An 18,329-nucleotide genomic window follows, 5' to 3' on the forward strand; every position below is an offset into this window, starting at 1 on the left:
TGAAAGGAATCAAACCACTTCAACTGTTTAAATACTTATGAAAGGCATCTGAAAGCAGCAAAAGGTAAAAGTGACCACTTGAGGTTTCAAAGGGTTAATGTTGGGATCCAGGTCAGGGGATGTGTTCAATTGACCCAAAATTTAAAAAAATGACAAATTATCGGGGCTTGCTGCAAATGGCTCTAACACAGATAAAAGCCTCACGTTGAAATCACCAAGTGCTTTATTTAAACAAGTGCACGCTTGAGCCTCAGCACTCACCACAGCATTTCACCAGCATTTAAATTCTCAGTACAAAAAGACAAAACATATTTCATAAAGGCACAAACAACAGCAGATGAGCACTGTCAATCAAAGAAACATGTTACACAGGTGTACAAGTCCTCTGTGGAGCAATATTCTAGTCATTTAAGAGTCACTACCGTCCTGCAGAAACCCTGTTTCTTCATAACATACATGACCATGATTAAGAGTCCTTTTTATTATTTTCAGTGCTTTGGCTTGGTCTTTAGAGAATTTAAGTTTCAATATAAGTGTGGATATCCATGAGAGAGAATCAAAATGTTTCTGCCTACTTCTATTTCTGCAGGACAGATAATAGACATACAGTCAATCATCACCCCTTCTGCAGCCCCCTAAAATGAGCATCACATGGACCTGCAGTGTTACAGCCATATAATCTAGTCAACAACAACTCTGTAAACAAGAAATACTCAACAAACAATTGCCATTATCATGTATCTTCATGTTTCTCCTTCATAGGTGACACATTGAGAGTGGTTACATGAACATGAATATCCTGTTCATGAGGCTTATCTCGGTTATGATCATATTCGAGATTTGGTGCTCACATGAGCACAGAGAATTCAGATTATTCTGTGTACACACCTCAGTTTCTTTCAGCTTTCATAAATGGACCATGCTGTTTACATGTTCAGACACATAAACATCATACTCCAAAGCCTGATGATAAATAATCCATTTCCATGTAAACACACTCAGTACAGTACTGCACACTGAAGAAATGTTTAAAGAAGTTTAGTCGGGTTATTATATTTGGAGTGAAATCTGATTTTTACATCGAAGACCGACAGAGGACACAACTTTAGGACTGATAACACGAATACTGATATTTTGAGGTCATTATATATTTTATATATGTTCTTACAATGTTCTTTTATTGTTAGGATTCGAGTGGCAGACTATGTCATTATGAATGAAAACACATTTCAAATGCTGTAAAAATACCTTTTTTTTTTTTTCCTTCATTGTAAAGTCTTCCTCCATGGTTGAATGACCTTAGTTTAAACGGACAATTTGATTGCAAAGTTAGATAAGAAGATTGATGCCACACTTGTGTATGTGCGTGAAGTATGAAAATACAGCCAGCACCAACTTAGCATAGCTTTGCACAAAGAATGCAAACAGGTGGAAACAGCTATCCTGGCTGCGTTCAAAGATAACAAAATGAGTTAGGGAGCTTTAGGGGCCTTGTCCACCAAAGCGTTTTGGGGTTTTTCAAGCTGAAAATGTCAGGCGCTTGTCAGGAAACGCCCATCTGGGAGCTTTTGAGAGCGCTTTGGGGGTGCAGCGTTTTTTCAGCAGAGAAGCTTTGGTTTCATCTGGTTGCTATGATACATAGTATATATATATATATATATATATATACCACCCAAAGTTGAACATTTTTTGGCTCTAGGCGCTCTAAAAATATGCCCAACTGGCACTGCTTTATCGCATTGCTGGCATTTGTAGCACAGCGTAAATACACAACGCTCCCTCTGTAGATCATTAATAATATGGGATGACCTCAGAAAAAAAACTCTTTGGTGGACGTGGCCCCTTAGAGTCACTGGTGAGGGGATTTTGTTACCTTCAGACAGAGCCAGGCTATAGTCGTTAACCGGCTCCCAGTAGCTTAATATTTATTGTACAGGCATGAGACTGGTATCAAACTTTTGACAAGAAGACAATTTTCCTAAATACTGAAATATTGCTTTAACTTTTGTCTTCTGCTGGTTTAAATGCATAGTGAGATATCATATGTGTAACTTAATTGCAACCTGGATGTGTAATTTGGCCAATATAGAGTGGTATTATCAAGATATTAAGGCACTGTTGGCTTTATTTGTGTATTAACAATTGTATTATAAACAGTATTATTTTAAGAATTCATGATTTCTAGGCCTCAGTGCAGTCGTCCACATCCCCTTCAAAACATATAGTGCTCAGAGATACAGTATATTTTGTGTGGATAACCAGTGATGATATATAATTTATTTTCATTTTGTGAAGGTAAAAGAGGTCTAGAGACTTTGACTGAAAAGCAATATAATGGAGGATATCTGCCGTCTGAATTAGGTTTCATGTTATTGTTAATACTGGGGTTAAAGAGAGGCCGGGATTTGGGTTACCAGACTCAGCAGTAATACTCAACTGTCACCTGTGTTGACAGTTAAGCATCAGCTGTGGACTCTACAAATAACTACAGTATCTTGAGGGAAATAAAACACAAGGAGTCTTTTTCCAGGATCAGCATCACAGGTTGGAGTCTTAGGTCGGCACTGTGTTGGTGGCAGCGTTTCCTCCATCTCCCTTCCACTCCAGATAGGAGAAGTAAGCACTGGCACCGTACGCTAAAGTCGCCAAGGCAGCAAAGAACTGAACACACAGAGAAACAGGGAGGGAGAGAGGGAGGAAGTGAAAAAGAGGAGAAGAATGACAGTTATACCTATTTAATCATTTAAGCCCTGTAAAATTCACCTAAAACTCCTATCCAAAGCTTACGCAAAGTAAAATGACTGCAGTTCTTTTGCCCGGGCACATGTGCATTCATGGACTTATTTAAAAGATAAAAATTTGAAGTTTTCCCCAACAGTCAGAATAACTTAAGTGCTCCTGTCATTGAGCTACATCAGCTTAAACACACTGAAACAAAATGTTTACATTTTAGCCTAACTATTTTCTTAAAAAGAGATGCACAGATGACTAGAACTGGGAGGTATTAGCTTGGGGGAAAAATTGGGCTACCATAGCATGAGCCATCACACAGTCCGAATTCACAGTATATAACAATATCACCAAAAAATAAACCTTATTTTTATTTTATTGTTATTATTATTATTATTATTATTATTATTATTATTATTATTATTATTATTATTATTATTATTATTATTATTATTAGCATTATTATTATTATTATTATTATTTGTATGTTATCTCAGGTAATTTTCAGCTTTAAAAACAGTAACAAAAGAGGATAAAACAATGCACTGAATGTGTAAATATAGGGAAATTGAACTAACACAGACATCAATGATTATTTAGGAGCTTACTGCATATAAAAACACCTCTACAACACTTCAATTCATAAGAAATCCTTTCTTAATTGTTATTTTTCCACCTAGAACAACCTTGGAGCAAATTGTGCATCATTTCTGTACATGTATTACATCTGTGGTGCAAATAAAGGGTTAAAATCGCCGGTAGAGCTACAGAGTGTCACTTGCAAGACCCAGGCCCAAGACCTCGTGCAATCACTGTGGGATTTCTCATTACCTTGAAATAGGACCTTCTGTTCTTCAGCACAGACCATTGTAGGGATCATAAGGTCATAAACAATTTGTTATATATATATATATTTTTTTTTTTTTTTTAATTTTATTTATTTTTTAAACACCCCCCCCGTCAAAGGGTTAACTTGTACTGCGCTCCAGCCGCCTGCACTGAGTCATGGTGGCGTGTTGTTACCACTTTCAGCCGCAGGAGGCAGTGTAGCGTGCAGGGCGCCGCTGTCACAGGTAAACAGAGCAGGCACGTGCATTAAACTTTTGTGCTTTAAGCTGAGCAGAAATGTGTAACGATGTACCACCATGTCTGTGTGTTTTACAGGTGAGCAGATATATAAAATGGGCAATAAGAGGAGAATTGTGTTGTGGAGACAGTGGGAAAGCTGTCTGTTTATTCCTGCTGTGGGACTTTGCTGTGATTTGGGCCTTGTGTGGACCCCGTGGTGCAACGTTTTGCGTGTTAAACTGCCAGAAGTTAACAGCCAAGGCACATGCAGTGTACTGTCCATTCTGTATGTTAATATTGAAATATTTTTATTGTTATTATTCCAGGACGCCCATTAATATAAGGCAAAGGGACTACCAATTAAAACTAGCTCCTCAGCTAACTTGGGTGCATACATTGTCTTTTCTTAAATAAATACATTAGAATCATAAAATAATCCAGGTACTTGTGATTTAAAAGCTTTAACAATGTCCACATGAGCCATTATCTCTGGTAATGGCTAGTAAATCTCCACTGGTGAGCCTCAGAGGCAGTAAAATGCAGCTGAGCTGAGCTCTGTGTGTGTGTGTGTGTGTGTGTGTGTGTGTGTGTGGGTGGGTGGGTGGGTGTGAAGTCATTATCTGCTAAATGCTACTGAAGCTTTAAACCAGCATGGACTTTAACCTGTGAACAGGACTATAAAACTGCACATCCAGCCTCCATCTCTTAAAACTGATGATCTTAAGTGGGACATTTTAGTCACGGCTCTCTCTCTCTCTCTCTCTCTCTCTCTCTCTCTCTCTCTCTCACACACACACACACACACTACCTTTCCATCTGCTGCCTTACATCCACTTTTTTTTTTTTTGCTTGATCGAACATTGATTTGGCCAAGGGGAGGAGTGAGTGTCAGCTGTGGTACAAAGGTGATTTTAAAACACTTCCAGTCACATGACGTACTTCACAGTCATGTGAACTATTAGTGAGCCTCTCCTTTCATCCTGTTCTGCCTCTCTCAAGTTTCTGTATGTAAAGTTTCGGGTGTTTGAATGTGCCACAGCCTAATAAGTAAACATGCTATCGGAAACACACCTAGCCAAACAGTGAGCGCAGTGAGGGGGAAGTAGGAAGGAAAACTGTACAAAATCTTCTCAGTGTTCAAATGCTGGATGACTGGAGGAAAGACTCTGGCCTCGATTATATCGATGACCAAAATTTTATTTCTTCTCACAGGGATTTGCCTTTTCAGACATATTATCAAAGTGGGGCCTCAGTCAGTAGGTTTACATGCACAGTTAAGTCGAGCTGCAGTTTTTGCTCCATTAGGCCGTTTATACAACTACTGTCCTTGTCCCAGTATACGAATACTGGGGGAGAATCGATTTATTGACGGAAGTATCTCTGACGTGCCTTTAACTTGTTGCTATTTGACCTTCTTCTGGTTGACCTTTTATATTACATACCAGACTAGTTGTAAATTGGGTTGCATGTCGAACTGTGAAAACATGGATAACTTTTTGGCGCTATACATTTCGTACATAGTCTTCTTCCCTTTTTCATCTTCTTTTGTTTTACTTGACTTTCTTCTACAAATTCATGCTGTTTGACCTCCGGTCAAAGCCCAGGGCAGAGACGATGGAGCATGTGCAGAGCGCCACGGCCAGTTCAGGTCTGGTTGAGGTGTATACGTGAAAAACTAAATCCACTCACAGCTGCATTATCTATGTGTGCTAGTCTGACTTTGAGTAATTTGACTTAGTATGATTTCAGTTGGACTAATGTGTTTGCATGGATTTTAAAAGTATAGTTTTAGTCAGACTAACATAATAATTCAATCTTTTCTAACATCATGTAAATGTACTGAGTGTTTCTTTTGCATTTTTAATCAGTTCTTTGTGTCTGAGTCTGTTAGTGCTGTCTTACAACAGACGCTGCCATATGTCCGTAGAGATAGGTCCCATTGAAGTAGCGCACAGATGCTGCGTTGGCCAGGAAGGCGGTCAGATAGAGGACCGCAGCTGAGATGTGATACACCATCACCTAGAAAAACAGGACAAACATTAGCAACACCATCAGCTGTTTCCTGTGCGAGCAGAACAAGTCTCATTCCACTTTTCTCTCTTTCCCTTCCTTCCTCCTCTCCTACCGTCAAGGACCAGGGGATGGCAGTGAGTTTTTGTTGGGTGCCAAACAGGATCACGAAGAAGAGGGCGCAGGTGAGGATCCAAAAAGAGACAGCCACAAACATCACCCAGCCCAACTCTGGCACCAACGTGTAGGGGACGCTGGCTATCAACGCCCACTGGAGCAGCCCCGCAATCTTGAGAGGTGAGAAAGAGAAAACAAGACAGAAGGAGGAATGAGATGGCGATGAAGTGGGACAGAGGTTAAAAGGTGCCGAAATTAGAAACATTAACTTATAATATATGAAAAAAGGCATTGTCAAACAATGTAATTCAGTAGTCCATAAATGAGAACACATAAAGTGTCCCGGGGATTACATTTTTAGGTAGGCTGATGCGGAAGTTAACATCACCCTGATTCTGTCATCAAAAAGCCTTTTGGATTTTCATTGGATTTTGGATCATTGCAGAAAATAAGCTCTGTAGTGAAGAAACGTTTATAGCAATCTTTATGTAATTGCCAGAAATAAAAAGTTAATGTTCGACTATAAATGAACTACACCTTGGTCACATTGCCACTGCTACAAGGCTTTAAAGCCGCGTTCGGTGCAGTTCGGCTTGATGATGGTTTGCAGTCTCATTTAGCTACTTCCAAATCCAATCCAAATGTATTTATAAAGCACATTTAAACACAGCATAATTGACCAAAGAGCTGAATATCAATACACAGATAAAAAATAATAAATATAAAAAAATAAATATCTTAAGATAGGACATAAAAACCCAAACTGTTTATAAAATGGCAATAAAACCACAAGGTAAGACCACGAAACTGTCAACTGTCATACAAGGTCTAAGAAAGCCAAGGAGAACAAATGAGAATTGTTAGCTTGTTACTTGTTAGAAACTGCCTTTTTTAAGACACATAAAAGCGTCAGAGTTCATAAGCGGCGTAGGTGCTGATGCATCTTATATTGTAGAACAAAAGGTGAAAGTCTCTTAAGCGAGTGTTAACCACAGACCTTATTTCAGGCCTCTAACCTAAAAACCCATTAACTCTGAGATGAGAGAACCAGAGGTGCTGAAACACTAACTGATTTCCAGGTTTTAGGACTAATGACTGGGGTCCTCAATGTGTAGCGTCTGCCTCCCACACCTGACTCCCTAAGTCCAGACCCCGTTACTGGTGTCAGGTCGGACAAGTTTGACCAGAAGAAACATGGCAATGCCAGTTCAGTTTTTATTTGGGGTTTAGTGTTTGTAGTTTCTGGGTGTCAGGCAATATTGCTCTAACAATCTGACAGCGAGGACGAGAGTATCAGATGGATGGATATATGCACAATATAATAAAGAAGGCAAAGGACACATAAAGAGCTTTATAAAACTTTCTGACCAATTGATGAATACAAGTTAATTCACTAGTAGTTTTGTTATTGTCTAAAGGAAATATGTGTCTCTTTAGCTGCTTAATGTTCACAGGTTAATCTACGTGCGTATAAGCATGTGGGTTTTTGTGGTTTTACAATGGTGTGATGCTGATTGCACGAAACTTAACCGACGGATCTGCCTGTGTAACTGTGGACTAACATTGCACAACTTAAAGGAAGAGCCTGCACATGAAACAGATACCTGCTGCCTTCAGATGGCTGTAAAGAGGGTCACCGTTGTGAAGTAAGGCCATCAGTTTCCAAACGGTCGTGACAAACAGAGCTTCAGTCTGCCAATCTAGCATTAACGCTATAACCGCCGTTTGAAAAATCACCATCATCATGTTGTAGAGTGAAGTTATTGTTTATGTCACAATTAACTAAAGTCCACATATTACTAAACTAACTGAAAATTTTAAATTGTCAAATAGAAATAATCAAAAAGTGTCATAAACCAACAAACAGAGTTCAGTGAGTTTTAAGTAGACTCAGGGTGATTATTCAGCATCATTTAGTAGATGTGGAATTCACAAGAGGCCCTGTGATTCAATATCATCACAGTACAATAAAATCACTTTACTATATTATACAATATTATTGTGATTTTAAACTTTTTTTGTGTGTGATATCCTTAGTATTGCAATAACATGTATATTGATGAATTGTGACTTATTTCCTTTTTTCAGCTGTAAATTATGACCCCAAAGTAAAACCTCATCAGCATTTATTTATCTAAGAATTTACAATTTGAAACATAAAGTTTCTCAATTCAATCATTTCTTTGCAGCAAAATGTATCTGGTGAACTGAAAAAAGTAACTGACTTCATTATTCTAGAAGGTTACCAAAAGTTTGTATTAGCAATATTAATCATTTACAAACATTTTAAACATCTATATTTGGTGCTTGCCACACAAAATATCAAAATACTACACTGTATTGATTTTTCCCCGTCCCCTGTCATTTACGCAATGATGTCTGGAAGTTGGCAAGTATGCAGATCAACCACACTTTTTGACCACGATTATAGATTTGCCTTTTATCTATAAAAGCTTTTAAAAAAGGACTTGTGGTGGGTAATGTCACAGAGGGCCCATTCATAAGATGCGCTGACTTTACCAATACAGAATATCACCCAAACACGAACTAAAAAAGTTGGCAGCCTTGATACAGACAATGGCAGATGCTGCCAGCATTTCCCATGAGGGCCCTATTTGTGTACTGTATATTTGTGTTTTAAATGTGAGTCTAAAAATCACCATGAAACAGAAACATCATCCAGAAAGAAACCACACAACAGGGCTCTTCTCTTCGCCTCTGTGACTCTCTGCTTGTGTCCCACGAGAAACTACATGAAAGGACAGTCTATTATGTATGCAGAGATCATGTTTCACATTTTACACACCTGATACACACACACAGTGGACACACTGATGGTGACCTTTCCAAAGACCTCAGAGGAACAGAAGATCACCTCAACATCCAAATAACTGTAAAATGTTACCATGATCCACAGCAGTGTTCATATTAATGGAATAATTAATATTACTGCACTGCCGGGGCACTGAGGGTTATAGCACAATTACTGCTGGAAGCAACTTTAAAAAAACATATGTATCCTAACTTTAAACATTTAATCACTAAAGTTTATCAAGTTTAACCTTTTAAAACCTGGATCGACATCAGTTTTCTTGTGCTGCATTCAGATATCTCTCACAAGTATTTAAATCTTTGAAAGTTGAGCAAATTGGTGCGATTTCTTTCAAAAATATGGGGGGCCTGAAACATCTTGCAGACTGCTAGAAAAATGTTAAAGATGCCAAGAAAATGACTAGAAAATTAGCTTTGAAAAAGAGAGAGAAGCTATCATTTGATGATTATCATGTAACTAGGAAAAATATCAAGGACATTATAAAGTAATTATGATTATTTATTTAAAATTAGGTTACACGAAAAATTATTATTATTTTTATTATTAGTAGTAGTAGTATCAGTAGCAGTAGTATCGTTATCATTTAGTTGTTTTTTTTATTTGATCACTTTTCCAGTTCATTTTCTGTTTGTGTTCTTTTTCTTTTTTGTGTTAATTTCAGGATATTTTCTTGTAGATTTTTACTCTTTTCATGCTAGTTTGTGGGTCATTTCTTGTTGAAGTACTCATTGCCTTTTTCCACATTTTTGGTGAGAAATTAAGACAATTGGCTCGGGTTCAAAGGAGTTAGTCATCAATTTTGACTATGCACTTTAACAAGCTCCAGTAATTATATATGATTCAGATTTGTTTTTTTTAACACAATGCATTAGACATATTATTTATTGATATTGCATAAAAGCTGGAGCAGAAACCCGGCAGTGAAATCTAACATACTGATGATGAATGAATGCTGTGATGTCCACAGAAAAACGTTTGCTTTCGAAATATTTTCAAATAACTGCTCTTGTACCGTACTTCCCTTTTTGCTCCTTTTTTCTTCCCTTTCTATTGTGGTTGCTCAAGTTTGTGTTAGGAAAATTAAGTTGCTACACACACACACACACAGGCACACACACACACACACACACACACACACACACACACACACACACACACACACACACACACAGTCTGCATCACACCACTGAACAGGGGTTCATTTAGAGTCTTACATAAGGTGACATTTAACAATTGGGTCAAATGATTTTCATAACAATAATCCTTCTAGGAAACATTTCTTTCTTAAATGCAGTCATGGTGAAATACATATGCGAGCGCGCGCGCGCGCGCACACACACACACACACACACACACACACACACACACACACACACACACACACACACACACACACACTCTCGCAGCAAAGGCCTGTTCTCTGAGAATCAGGCTGAAAGGCCACAAAAACAAAAACAAATCCTTTTAAAGAGTAGCTTTAAGAAACTGTCAGTCCAACTCTCACTGAGATTCAGTCAGGTTAAAGTGGTTAAAATGAGACAAAACACACTCTGCGTTTTCGACTTGTACAACTACACATCAGTTTCATCTTGCTGCTGCAGATCACGGGAATATGACACTGACAAAATGTCTCTGTCTTCTCGATGTGTTGGGTTTTGATGCTACCAGCTGGCAGGAAAATTTCTTATAAGTCTGACTTAAACCTGATTGAAACAGTCTTGGATTCTGTAACATCATAACAAATGACTAATGGTGGTGTAATCTCAGTATTTATTGCTGAGTGTGAAAAGTCAATCCATGTAAAACAACCTTTATTAAATAGACTGTTCCCACTCCTTTTGTCAAGACTTGGTAAGTCAGCAAAATAAGACATTTTAAACACTCAGTTTAGTCAGGTCACATGATGACCTGATAGAAATGGCTTAACACTTAACTTAAACTAATGCTCTAAAGTAAAAGTACACAACCTGACCATCAAACGTCAGACAGACAAATAAAGTCAAGAGTGTTTAGAAGCTAAAGAGATATTTCCCTCAGAAGCTGGTTGTGAACAAAACAGAGCAAAACGAAGTTACTGGAATATTTCACTTAAATTTAGCAGGTGATCAGAGAGGAAGTTATTGTATGACGCTAATTGTCCAACACTGAATGGAGCTATAAAGACAGGCCTCTTGTATGGGTGCCTTAGATCTGGGCATGAAGATTTACTGTTTGGTTAGTTTAGTATTCCTGGTTTGTTCACAAACAACAACAGCATGCAAGGAGAGCATGTTCACACTCATACACACTGCTTCATTTGCACGGGAAATGTTGAAATTTTACCAGAGTTAGTAAACCTTTCAAATATAACAAGAGCTGTCGAAAGCCAATAAACTTGTAACTCATGAAGCACGGAGAGGTGACAAATGTTTCACAGTCTCATCACACACACAGTGTGTCCTTGAAGATTGAGCTATAATTCAGTAATAATTATCTGGAAAAGTCCTAAAATCATGAAAACTACAGAAGGGTGTGACAGGAGGGGACGGGACCATCAGGGGACAAAGATCCGCAGCCAGTCACAAGTCCTCCACGTGGACAGAGTTTAGTGCAAATACATCACCAGAGGGGAACGTGAGTTTGAGCTGAAGCTCGGCACTGTTACCCTGATTGCTTTTCAATCTTACAACCAAGTATTAGAGCAAACATAATAAACCTGTCCCGCTGACTCTCACAATCAAATTTTATCTCACAAAATCCTTATCAGTTCATTTCAGCTCTATGCCAGTTCCTGACCTGACCAGACGTGACTGTGTGCTCACTGCCAAGCAAAAGAGCACAAGCTTTGACCACTGACAGTCCTGTTGATAGACAGTCAGTGAAATTTATGGTGCACAAACTGAGGCTTGTTGTCACTTGTTCAAATTTCTGTGGCACCAAAAGAAGCGGAGATATACAAATATTTTTATCTGCAGCTGCTCTGTTGACTGCACTTTAGAGAGTTTATCACACACTGTGGTTTGCCTTTAACTCACCCTTAATAATAAATATAAAAGGCCTTTAAATTTAGCAAATGTGTCTGTTGTTGATCCTAGATCACCCACATGGGCTCTTCAAATTTAATATACTGGTACTGCCATTATATGAGAGTAAAACATGACAGGCAGTTTTAGTAGGTTGTAAGGTTATTAGTATAAAATCAGAAAAAAAAAAAATTCATATGCATAAATGTACCACTAAACGACCAATCTGGTGATCCTTATAGTTTGTTTGTGTCAGCAAAGACCATGAAAAACCAAAAACAACAATTAAAGTTAAACAAAAGTATTGCTTGTACTCAAAATGAAAAGTATCTGAATGAAAACTTTAAAAAACACATCAATGAGCCCCACTGGTGCACTGATTGACACGTCCCTTCATTATTATGAACGTCAGTGGTGCAGGAAGTATTCAGATCCCTTACTTACATAAAAGTACTAATACTACACTGTAAAAATACTCTGTTACAAGTAAAAGCCCTACATTGGGTGTGGCACTTAAGTACAAGTAAATAAGTATTAGTAGGAATATGTACTTAAAGTGTTAAAAGTAAAAGTACCCAATCCAGGGGGAAAAAAGCATTCCCACATTTCAAAATTATTCATAATAAATCAAGAAATGACTTAAATGTTTATCAAAAGTAGTTGCCAGTTCATTTTTGTCAATCAGCTAATTGTTTAATCAACTAATTCTTTGAGCTGTGCTTGTATTAGCTGTTTGGTTGTTTAATTTATAACAGAAAAGTCATATTTAAAAAAAATCTTATGCTTTTATTTTTGCAAAGGTTTTAATTTGTAATGTAACCAGTAACTGAAGCTCTCAGATAAATGTAGTAAAGTAAAAAGTATAATATTTTCCTAGTGGAGTTGAAGTATAATTTAAAATGAACAGGCTTGAGTAAATTACAAGTACCTCAAATTTGTACTTAAAAACAGTACTTAAGTAAAAATACTTAGCTACCTTCCACCACTGATGAACACTGGCTCTGTAGTTTATTTTAAGTTGATTGCATGCACAACATCGTGCTGCCATAAATTATTTCTAGAGCACTAAATGCAAATCAATCTGCCGCTAAAACTAGTTCACAATAAATTCACTGTCTACTGTCATGTTTGAGTAACATTTCCCCAAAGCCATACAGAGGTGACAAAAAATGGGGACAGTAAGAAACCTTTCCAAAGGGTACCATCCACAACTTTTCACAATGGAAATGCAAAGGATGCACACTGAACTTAACGACACTGAACTGGACTGCTTGGTGGAAACACAGCCTAAGTCAGAAAGTACTTGGAGATGTACTAACGCATTGTTATTTTTGGTCTTTTTCAACTGATGTTGAGAATATAAAAATATAGAATATCATCAGCCGTATCATGTAGCAATCTGTAAATTAATCCACTAAAGACTCAATTAAGCAGAATAGGATAGAAAAAACAGAACTTTAGTCTACTGAACAGGACAGAGCAGAGATACGTTTGTATTAATATGTCTGTTACATACTATTTCAGCCAGCATGAGGATGGCCGGGATGCTTCGGATAAAGGAAATATCCATCATGGTGGTGACGTTAGCGGTCAGGCCTTGGAGGCTGTTGCCCCCCTGCTGAGAACTCTGGGAGTTGGGGGAGCTGGTTTCCGTGGTAACTTTAGATGGGAAGTCTGTCATGATCACACAGCTTGTCTGATGATGGGTGTCTCAGAAACAGCTGCAACACCAACAAACTCCTTAAGGATCCGGTCTCAGAGGAAACTTTCAACAGTTTTCACACCTCAAAAAAACACCTGAATGTTGGGGAGTCCCAGTGACCACTGACCACATCCACCAGCAGCAGCAAGACTAAATCTCCAAAGTTCAGTTATGTCCAAAACACAAATATTAGATAAAAAACAAATGCACAATGTCTTGATAGTAAAAAAAAAAGGAAATAAAAGGAAAGCAGTCCAAAGAGTTAAAGAGGAGTCCTTCAGTGAAACCTCCAGGCTCAGATGTCCCGCAGTCACTCTCTCCACCTGCACTGACAGGTGTCTAATGGAGGTGCTGTGAGAGTCTCTCTACACCCTCCCCTGCTTTCCTCTCTCCCTCTCTCTCTCTCTTTCTCTCTCACACACACACACACACACACATCGGGTGTTTCGTCATCGTCTCTCTATGTGCTTTGGTCTCTCCCCGTTTTACCATCTTTATCTCCCCCTGGCACCTCCCATGCGGCTCTCAGGCGTCTCCCCTGGGTGACTCATTAACATGTTTGAAAACAGGGAGGAGGTGGAGCAAGAGTAAAATAACACCAGGAGATATAAACTCGACAACTCCCTCTTGATGTTTGTCTGTGCATCTTTGTCCTTCATCATGATAACACACAGGGGGTTTATGCACAGAGCTTAATAAATGACACATATGACCTGTTAGCATGCTGTAAATGTGTAACTCAAAAGCAAAATCCTACAACAGGGATACTGTACGTGCAGGGCCGGCTCTACCCAATTTGGTGCCCTAGGCGCCCTAACCCTAACCCGCACCTCTGCACCCAATAACGACACATCACGTGTCACACATAATTTAGGAACATGTCACTGTTTATTTATGTGTAATGTTAATATTTTTTTTTCTAGACAGAAAACACTAAGTGAGGGAGCCAGTGGGCATAGAAAATTATTATTTTATTATTATTTTCCCTCAAGGCCAAGGGGGACTGGCGGCGCCCCTCCAGCAGATGGCACCCTAGGCGACCGCCTATATCGCCTATGCCAAGAGCCGGCCCTGTGTACGTGCTTTGCTTAGGGGCCACTTTTGCAAAATGACAGGAGGCCATGGGTCAGGCGCCGTGGCCCCATACATGTTTCTAGGATTTTAGAACATTTCTAGGGTTTTTAGGGAAGTACTTAGGATCTTAGCACATATCTAGGGTTTCAGGATTTTAGGACTTTTCCAGATTTTACAGGCTTAGCTAGGACCTCTGACAGACGTTGCAGGGGATCCTCCACTTTTTTTTTATAAACAAGCTCTATTTTGATGCTGTTTTGAGGACCCTGGCACAAGGGTTTGTGCAGATCCTTAAAAGGCATTTAATTCATGAATCTGAAGATAAGGTCTTATAAGGGAGCCGACAGCCAACTTTAAAAAACTTAAACTTAAGATCCAAATGTCTGATGGCTAAAATCTTTAGCATCTTAAAATATCAGTAAAACAGCCTGGTACTCCTGCTGCTCTACTCTATTATTATCTTCTTAGCAATTTTTGACTCTAACAACATGAAAGCTGTGAAAATAATGTAATTGTGTTTTATTTTTTATATTTTTATCTAAAGTTTCCCCCTATTTTTGATCTTTTGTCCTTATAAATTACTTATTTGTAACAGAGCACGTTTGTTCAGTGGTACCTTCTACGGAGAAAGGGTAATCGCGCTGACAGGGGTGAAATTTACAGGTACGCCAGCGTATCGTAGCACTTCAAGTGTGCCGGAAGGAAAAGGTTATTGTCAGAAGTGGGATTCGAACCCACGCCTCCAGGGGAGACTGCGACCTGAACGCAGCGCCTTAGACCGCTCGGCCATCCTGACACTGAATGTGGCTGTGAGAAAACTTCTTTATAATCCTACTATATAACGTTGATATGCAGAATGCTGTGTGTTTTCTTATATATGAAGATTTACATCACTCGACCATCCTAACTTCATATATGTCTGAGACGGACATTTAGTGAACGCCAATCATAGGTCGCTACTCCATCTTTCTCCAAAAATGACAGCCAATCGTCATGCCTCTTCCAAAGTTCTCTATCTTCCGTAACCAATCAGCGTCGAGATTTCCCCTGCAACAAAGCGAGCAGGGCGGGACCGGAAGACGCTGTGTTCAGGTCTTTCCTGGAGGCGCGGGTTCAAATCTCACCTCGGACAAAATGGTTTTAGTTTCCTCTGGACGACGGTTTAAACCAACCAAGTAAGCCGATTCTGCAAATACCACAGATACTTTAACTGCACATTGGTTGTTCTTAAGTGCAAAACTTGAATCAACAACAATGCGTTACTGTATTTACGATTTATCATGGTTCTCAACAGGAGCTCAGCACTTAAGGTTTTATATTCCCATGACAAACATTTGCCTCTCTACCTGCAGATATTTGGAGATGACGTGGCAAAAACACAGGTGGGATTAATATCATTGATTGCTAAAAGAGGACGTGATGGTGGCGCTGCATTAATTTCACGGTAGGAAACAGCTCATAAATGAATTAAACCCCGCTCTGCTTTATTATAGCCTTTTATCCTTGCAGGTTAAGTCGTGAAAAAACGACAAACAGAAACTGTAACACAATCAGAACTGCTGCGGGTTCAGCTTAATGCCGTTAGATGGCGCCATTGGACTGTTTTGGGAGATTGTGTCGTTCTTATTCATTTAACAAATATATATAAAGCCATCTTCAATTAAATTTCATTTAAGGGGTTTGGAGATCTAATGCTATCCATCTTTAAAGTGGTGTACATTACGAAAAAGCAAAAAATCTGATAATTCTCAAAATTATGATCACTTGCTTTTTTATTACCAGCATTTACTTGTACTTTTACTTTCAATATATTTAGTATATGCTAATACAATTACTTGATACCAAACCGCAGTAAATGTCAGACACTTTAAGACCTTTACTCACGTAATATTCTAATAGGTGACTTAAACTTCTTCCAGAGACATTTTCCTGGTAAGATATCTGTACTTTTACTCAAGCAGGGCTTTGAGGTACTTCACCCACCACTGATGGGTATGTAGTATGTTTTCAGGAATAAATAAAAGATTAATTCAAAGAATTTCAAGTGGTTCAGTGTCACTCATGAGAGTGCTAATGAGAGCTGCACTATTCCCAGGAGGGGGGTAGAGACCTCTGGCCTCTGTCTGTCTGTCCGCTGTATTGACCACCACGACCCAATACTTCATTACTGAACTTCATACAGTACTTTATGCAAACCCAGCCCCTGGCTGCTATAACAGGGATACTCAACTTGCTTTGCTTGGGGGCCACTTTTACAAAATGACATGAGGCCAGGGGCCAGTTGTAGCAGCTCCATACATAGAAGCAGGATTTTAGGACATTTCTACGATTTTAGGACATTTGTAAGATTTTAGGACATTTGTAAGATTTTAGGACATTAGGGGCTTAATAAGGACCTCTATGGGGGTGCAGGGATCCTGGCACTGGCCCTTTTTTTGATAAACAAGCTCTATTTTGATGATTTTTTTTATGCACTCTGGCACCTTATGTATACTATACTATACTATACTATACTATACTATACAAGTACAAAAATGTGATTCCCAGTGTGAATCACTTTGCTTTTACTGTGTGTTAGTAAATGGTTGGGGGGGCATTCAGCACCCTATCAAGGGCCAGATCTGAATATCTTGAATATCACTGCTATACAGTAGGCTATTGTGTAATTGTATATAGTTTGTAGTAGTATTTGTATTGAAGTGTAGTAGCCACACTAGTCTTGTGTTTTAGGTTTACCAAGGCTACATTATCAATAATTTTGCAATGAACAGGGCTTTGCAATATTTTATGTAGCACAATACTGTACATTTTGTTATTTGTTTTTTTTACTGTACTGTACTTTACAGTATTGCCTAATATATGTATATCTTAAGTAAACGTTATGGATTAAAATGAAACTGTTAGAGCAAAATTGGTGGATTTTAATAGCCTACCTCTGTACTTGGCAAGTTCCACAGTTTATCGTTGGTAAAACCGGAAGTTGGTTGCTATGCCTTCAGAATAAGATTGAGATTCATACTTAATTGTTCTCTGTAGAGGATTTTATTTTTCAATAGTGAATTGCGTCACTGAAAGAGAGTAAATGAGCTTTTTGCATTTTCTGGTGTCCAAAAGATAGACAGTTGTACCTCTAAAAATATAGCCTATAATTCATCCTAGGGTGTTACAAATGCATTCTCTAAATACACCTTACGGTTTTGCCATTTTTGTTCTTGGTCCCATTTGTTTCTCACGTTAATTAAGAATTAACTTTTGACATGTTGCTCCATTCATGTTCCAAATTTTCTGTTATCTTCTCTTTTTCCCTTCTTTTCCTGGCAGCTGACCTGCTTTCTCACTCCCTTCGCCTTTCCCCACTTTCTTGCCTTGTCTTTGTGTTGTTTCCAGTGTGGATAAACCAAACCAGTAACAAAGAAGGATCAAATTTCATGCTGCTAAAATGGAGTACGTTTGTTAGATGCTGTTTGCTGGGGCTAATATCCAGGATATTTTCTGTCTGAAATCAGATCAGACTCATGACAGAATGTAAAACAAATATGGTTATTACTCTGCTGCTGCTTGCTAAATCTGTCACTGTCAACTATATATTTTTTTGCCAGGGGTGTAACAGATGGAAACTGTGAGTGCAACTTTACAGGTGCACAGAGGCGTACAATCGCATGCCGGTATGTCTAGTTGTGAATATAATTTTTAACTATTTAATTTCATTTTATATTGTTTTAAGGACTGTGTTTGTTTTCATGGTTGTTTTTATTAATGGTGAGGATGTTTTTAGTGTTTAATGTTATTTTTA

The 18,329-nt window shown here is 38.5% G+C and overlaps 2 protein-coding genes and 1 non-coding gene across 3 annotated transcripts in view; 1 reads left to right on the top strand and 2 right to left on the bottom strand.

The window, feature by feature from the left end:
• Positions 1 to 205: 205 nt before the first annotated feature.
• pllp (plasmolipin) lies at positions 206 to 13,833 on the bottom strand. Its single transcript, XM_042496786.2, has 4 exons — positions 13,277 to 13,833; positions 5,924 to 6,097; positions 5,701 to 5,817; positions 206 to 2,661 (listed from the first exon to the last, which is right to left on the bottom strand). The coding sequence occupies exons 1-4, from the start codon at positions 13,439 to 13,441 to the stop codon at positions 2,554 to 2,556; spliced, it is 564 nt and encodes a 187-aa protein (XP_042352720.1). The 5' UTR covers positions 13,442 to 13,833; the 3' UTR covers positions 206 to 2,553.
• Positions 13,834 to 15,249: 1,416 nt separating this feature from the next.
• Positions 15,250 to 15,332, bottom strand: trnal-cag (transfer RNA leucine (anticodon CAG)). The gene has a single exon. It is a non-coding gene; the product is annotated as a tRNA-Leu (tRNA).
• A 268-nt stretch (positions 15,333 to 15,600) lies between these two features.
• Positions 15,601 to 18,329, top strand: part of meak7 (MTOR associated protein, eak-7 homolog) — a 45,984-nt gene continuing 43,255 nt past the window's right edge. Inside the window, exons 1-2 of the mRNA XM_088080132.1 lie at positions 15,601 to 15,711; positions 15,889 to 15,980. The gene's annotated coding sequence lies outside the window, so the exon portion shown is untranslated. The remainder of the gene's footprint in view (positions 15,712 to 15,888; positions 15,981 to 18,329) is intronic.

Source organism: Plectropomus leopardus, chromosome 7, assembly GCF_026936395.1.
Source record: "Plectropomus leopardus strain MGB_pleo_1.0 chromosome 7, ASM2693639v1, whole genome shotgun sequence".
NCBI lineage: Eukaryota > Metazoa > Chordata > Actinopteri > Perciformes > Serranidae > Plectropomus > Plectropomus leopardus.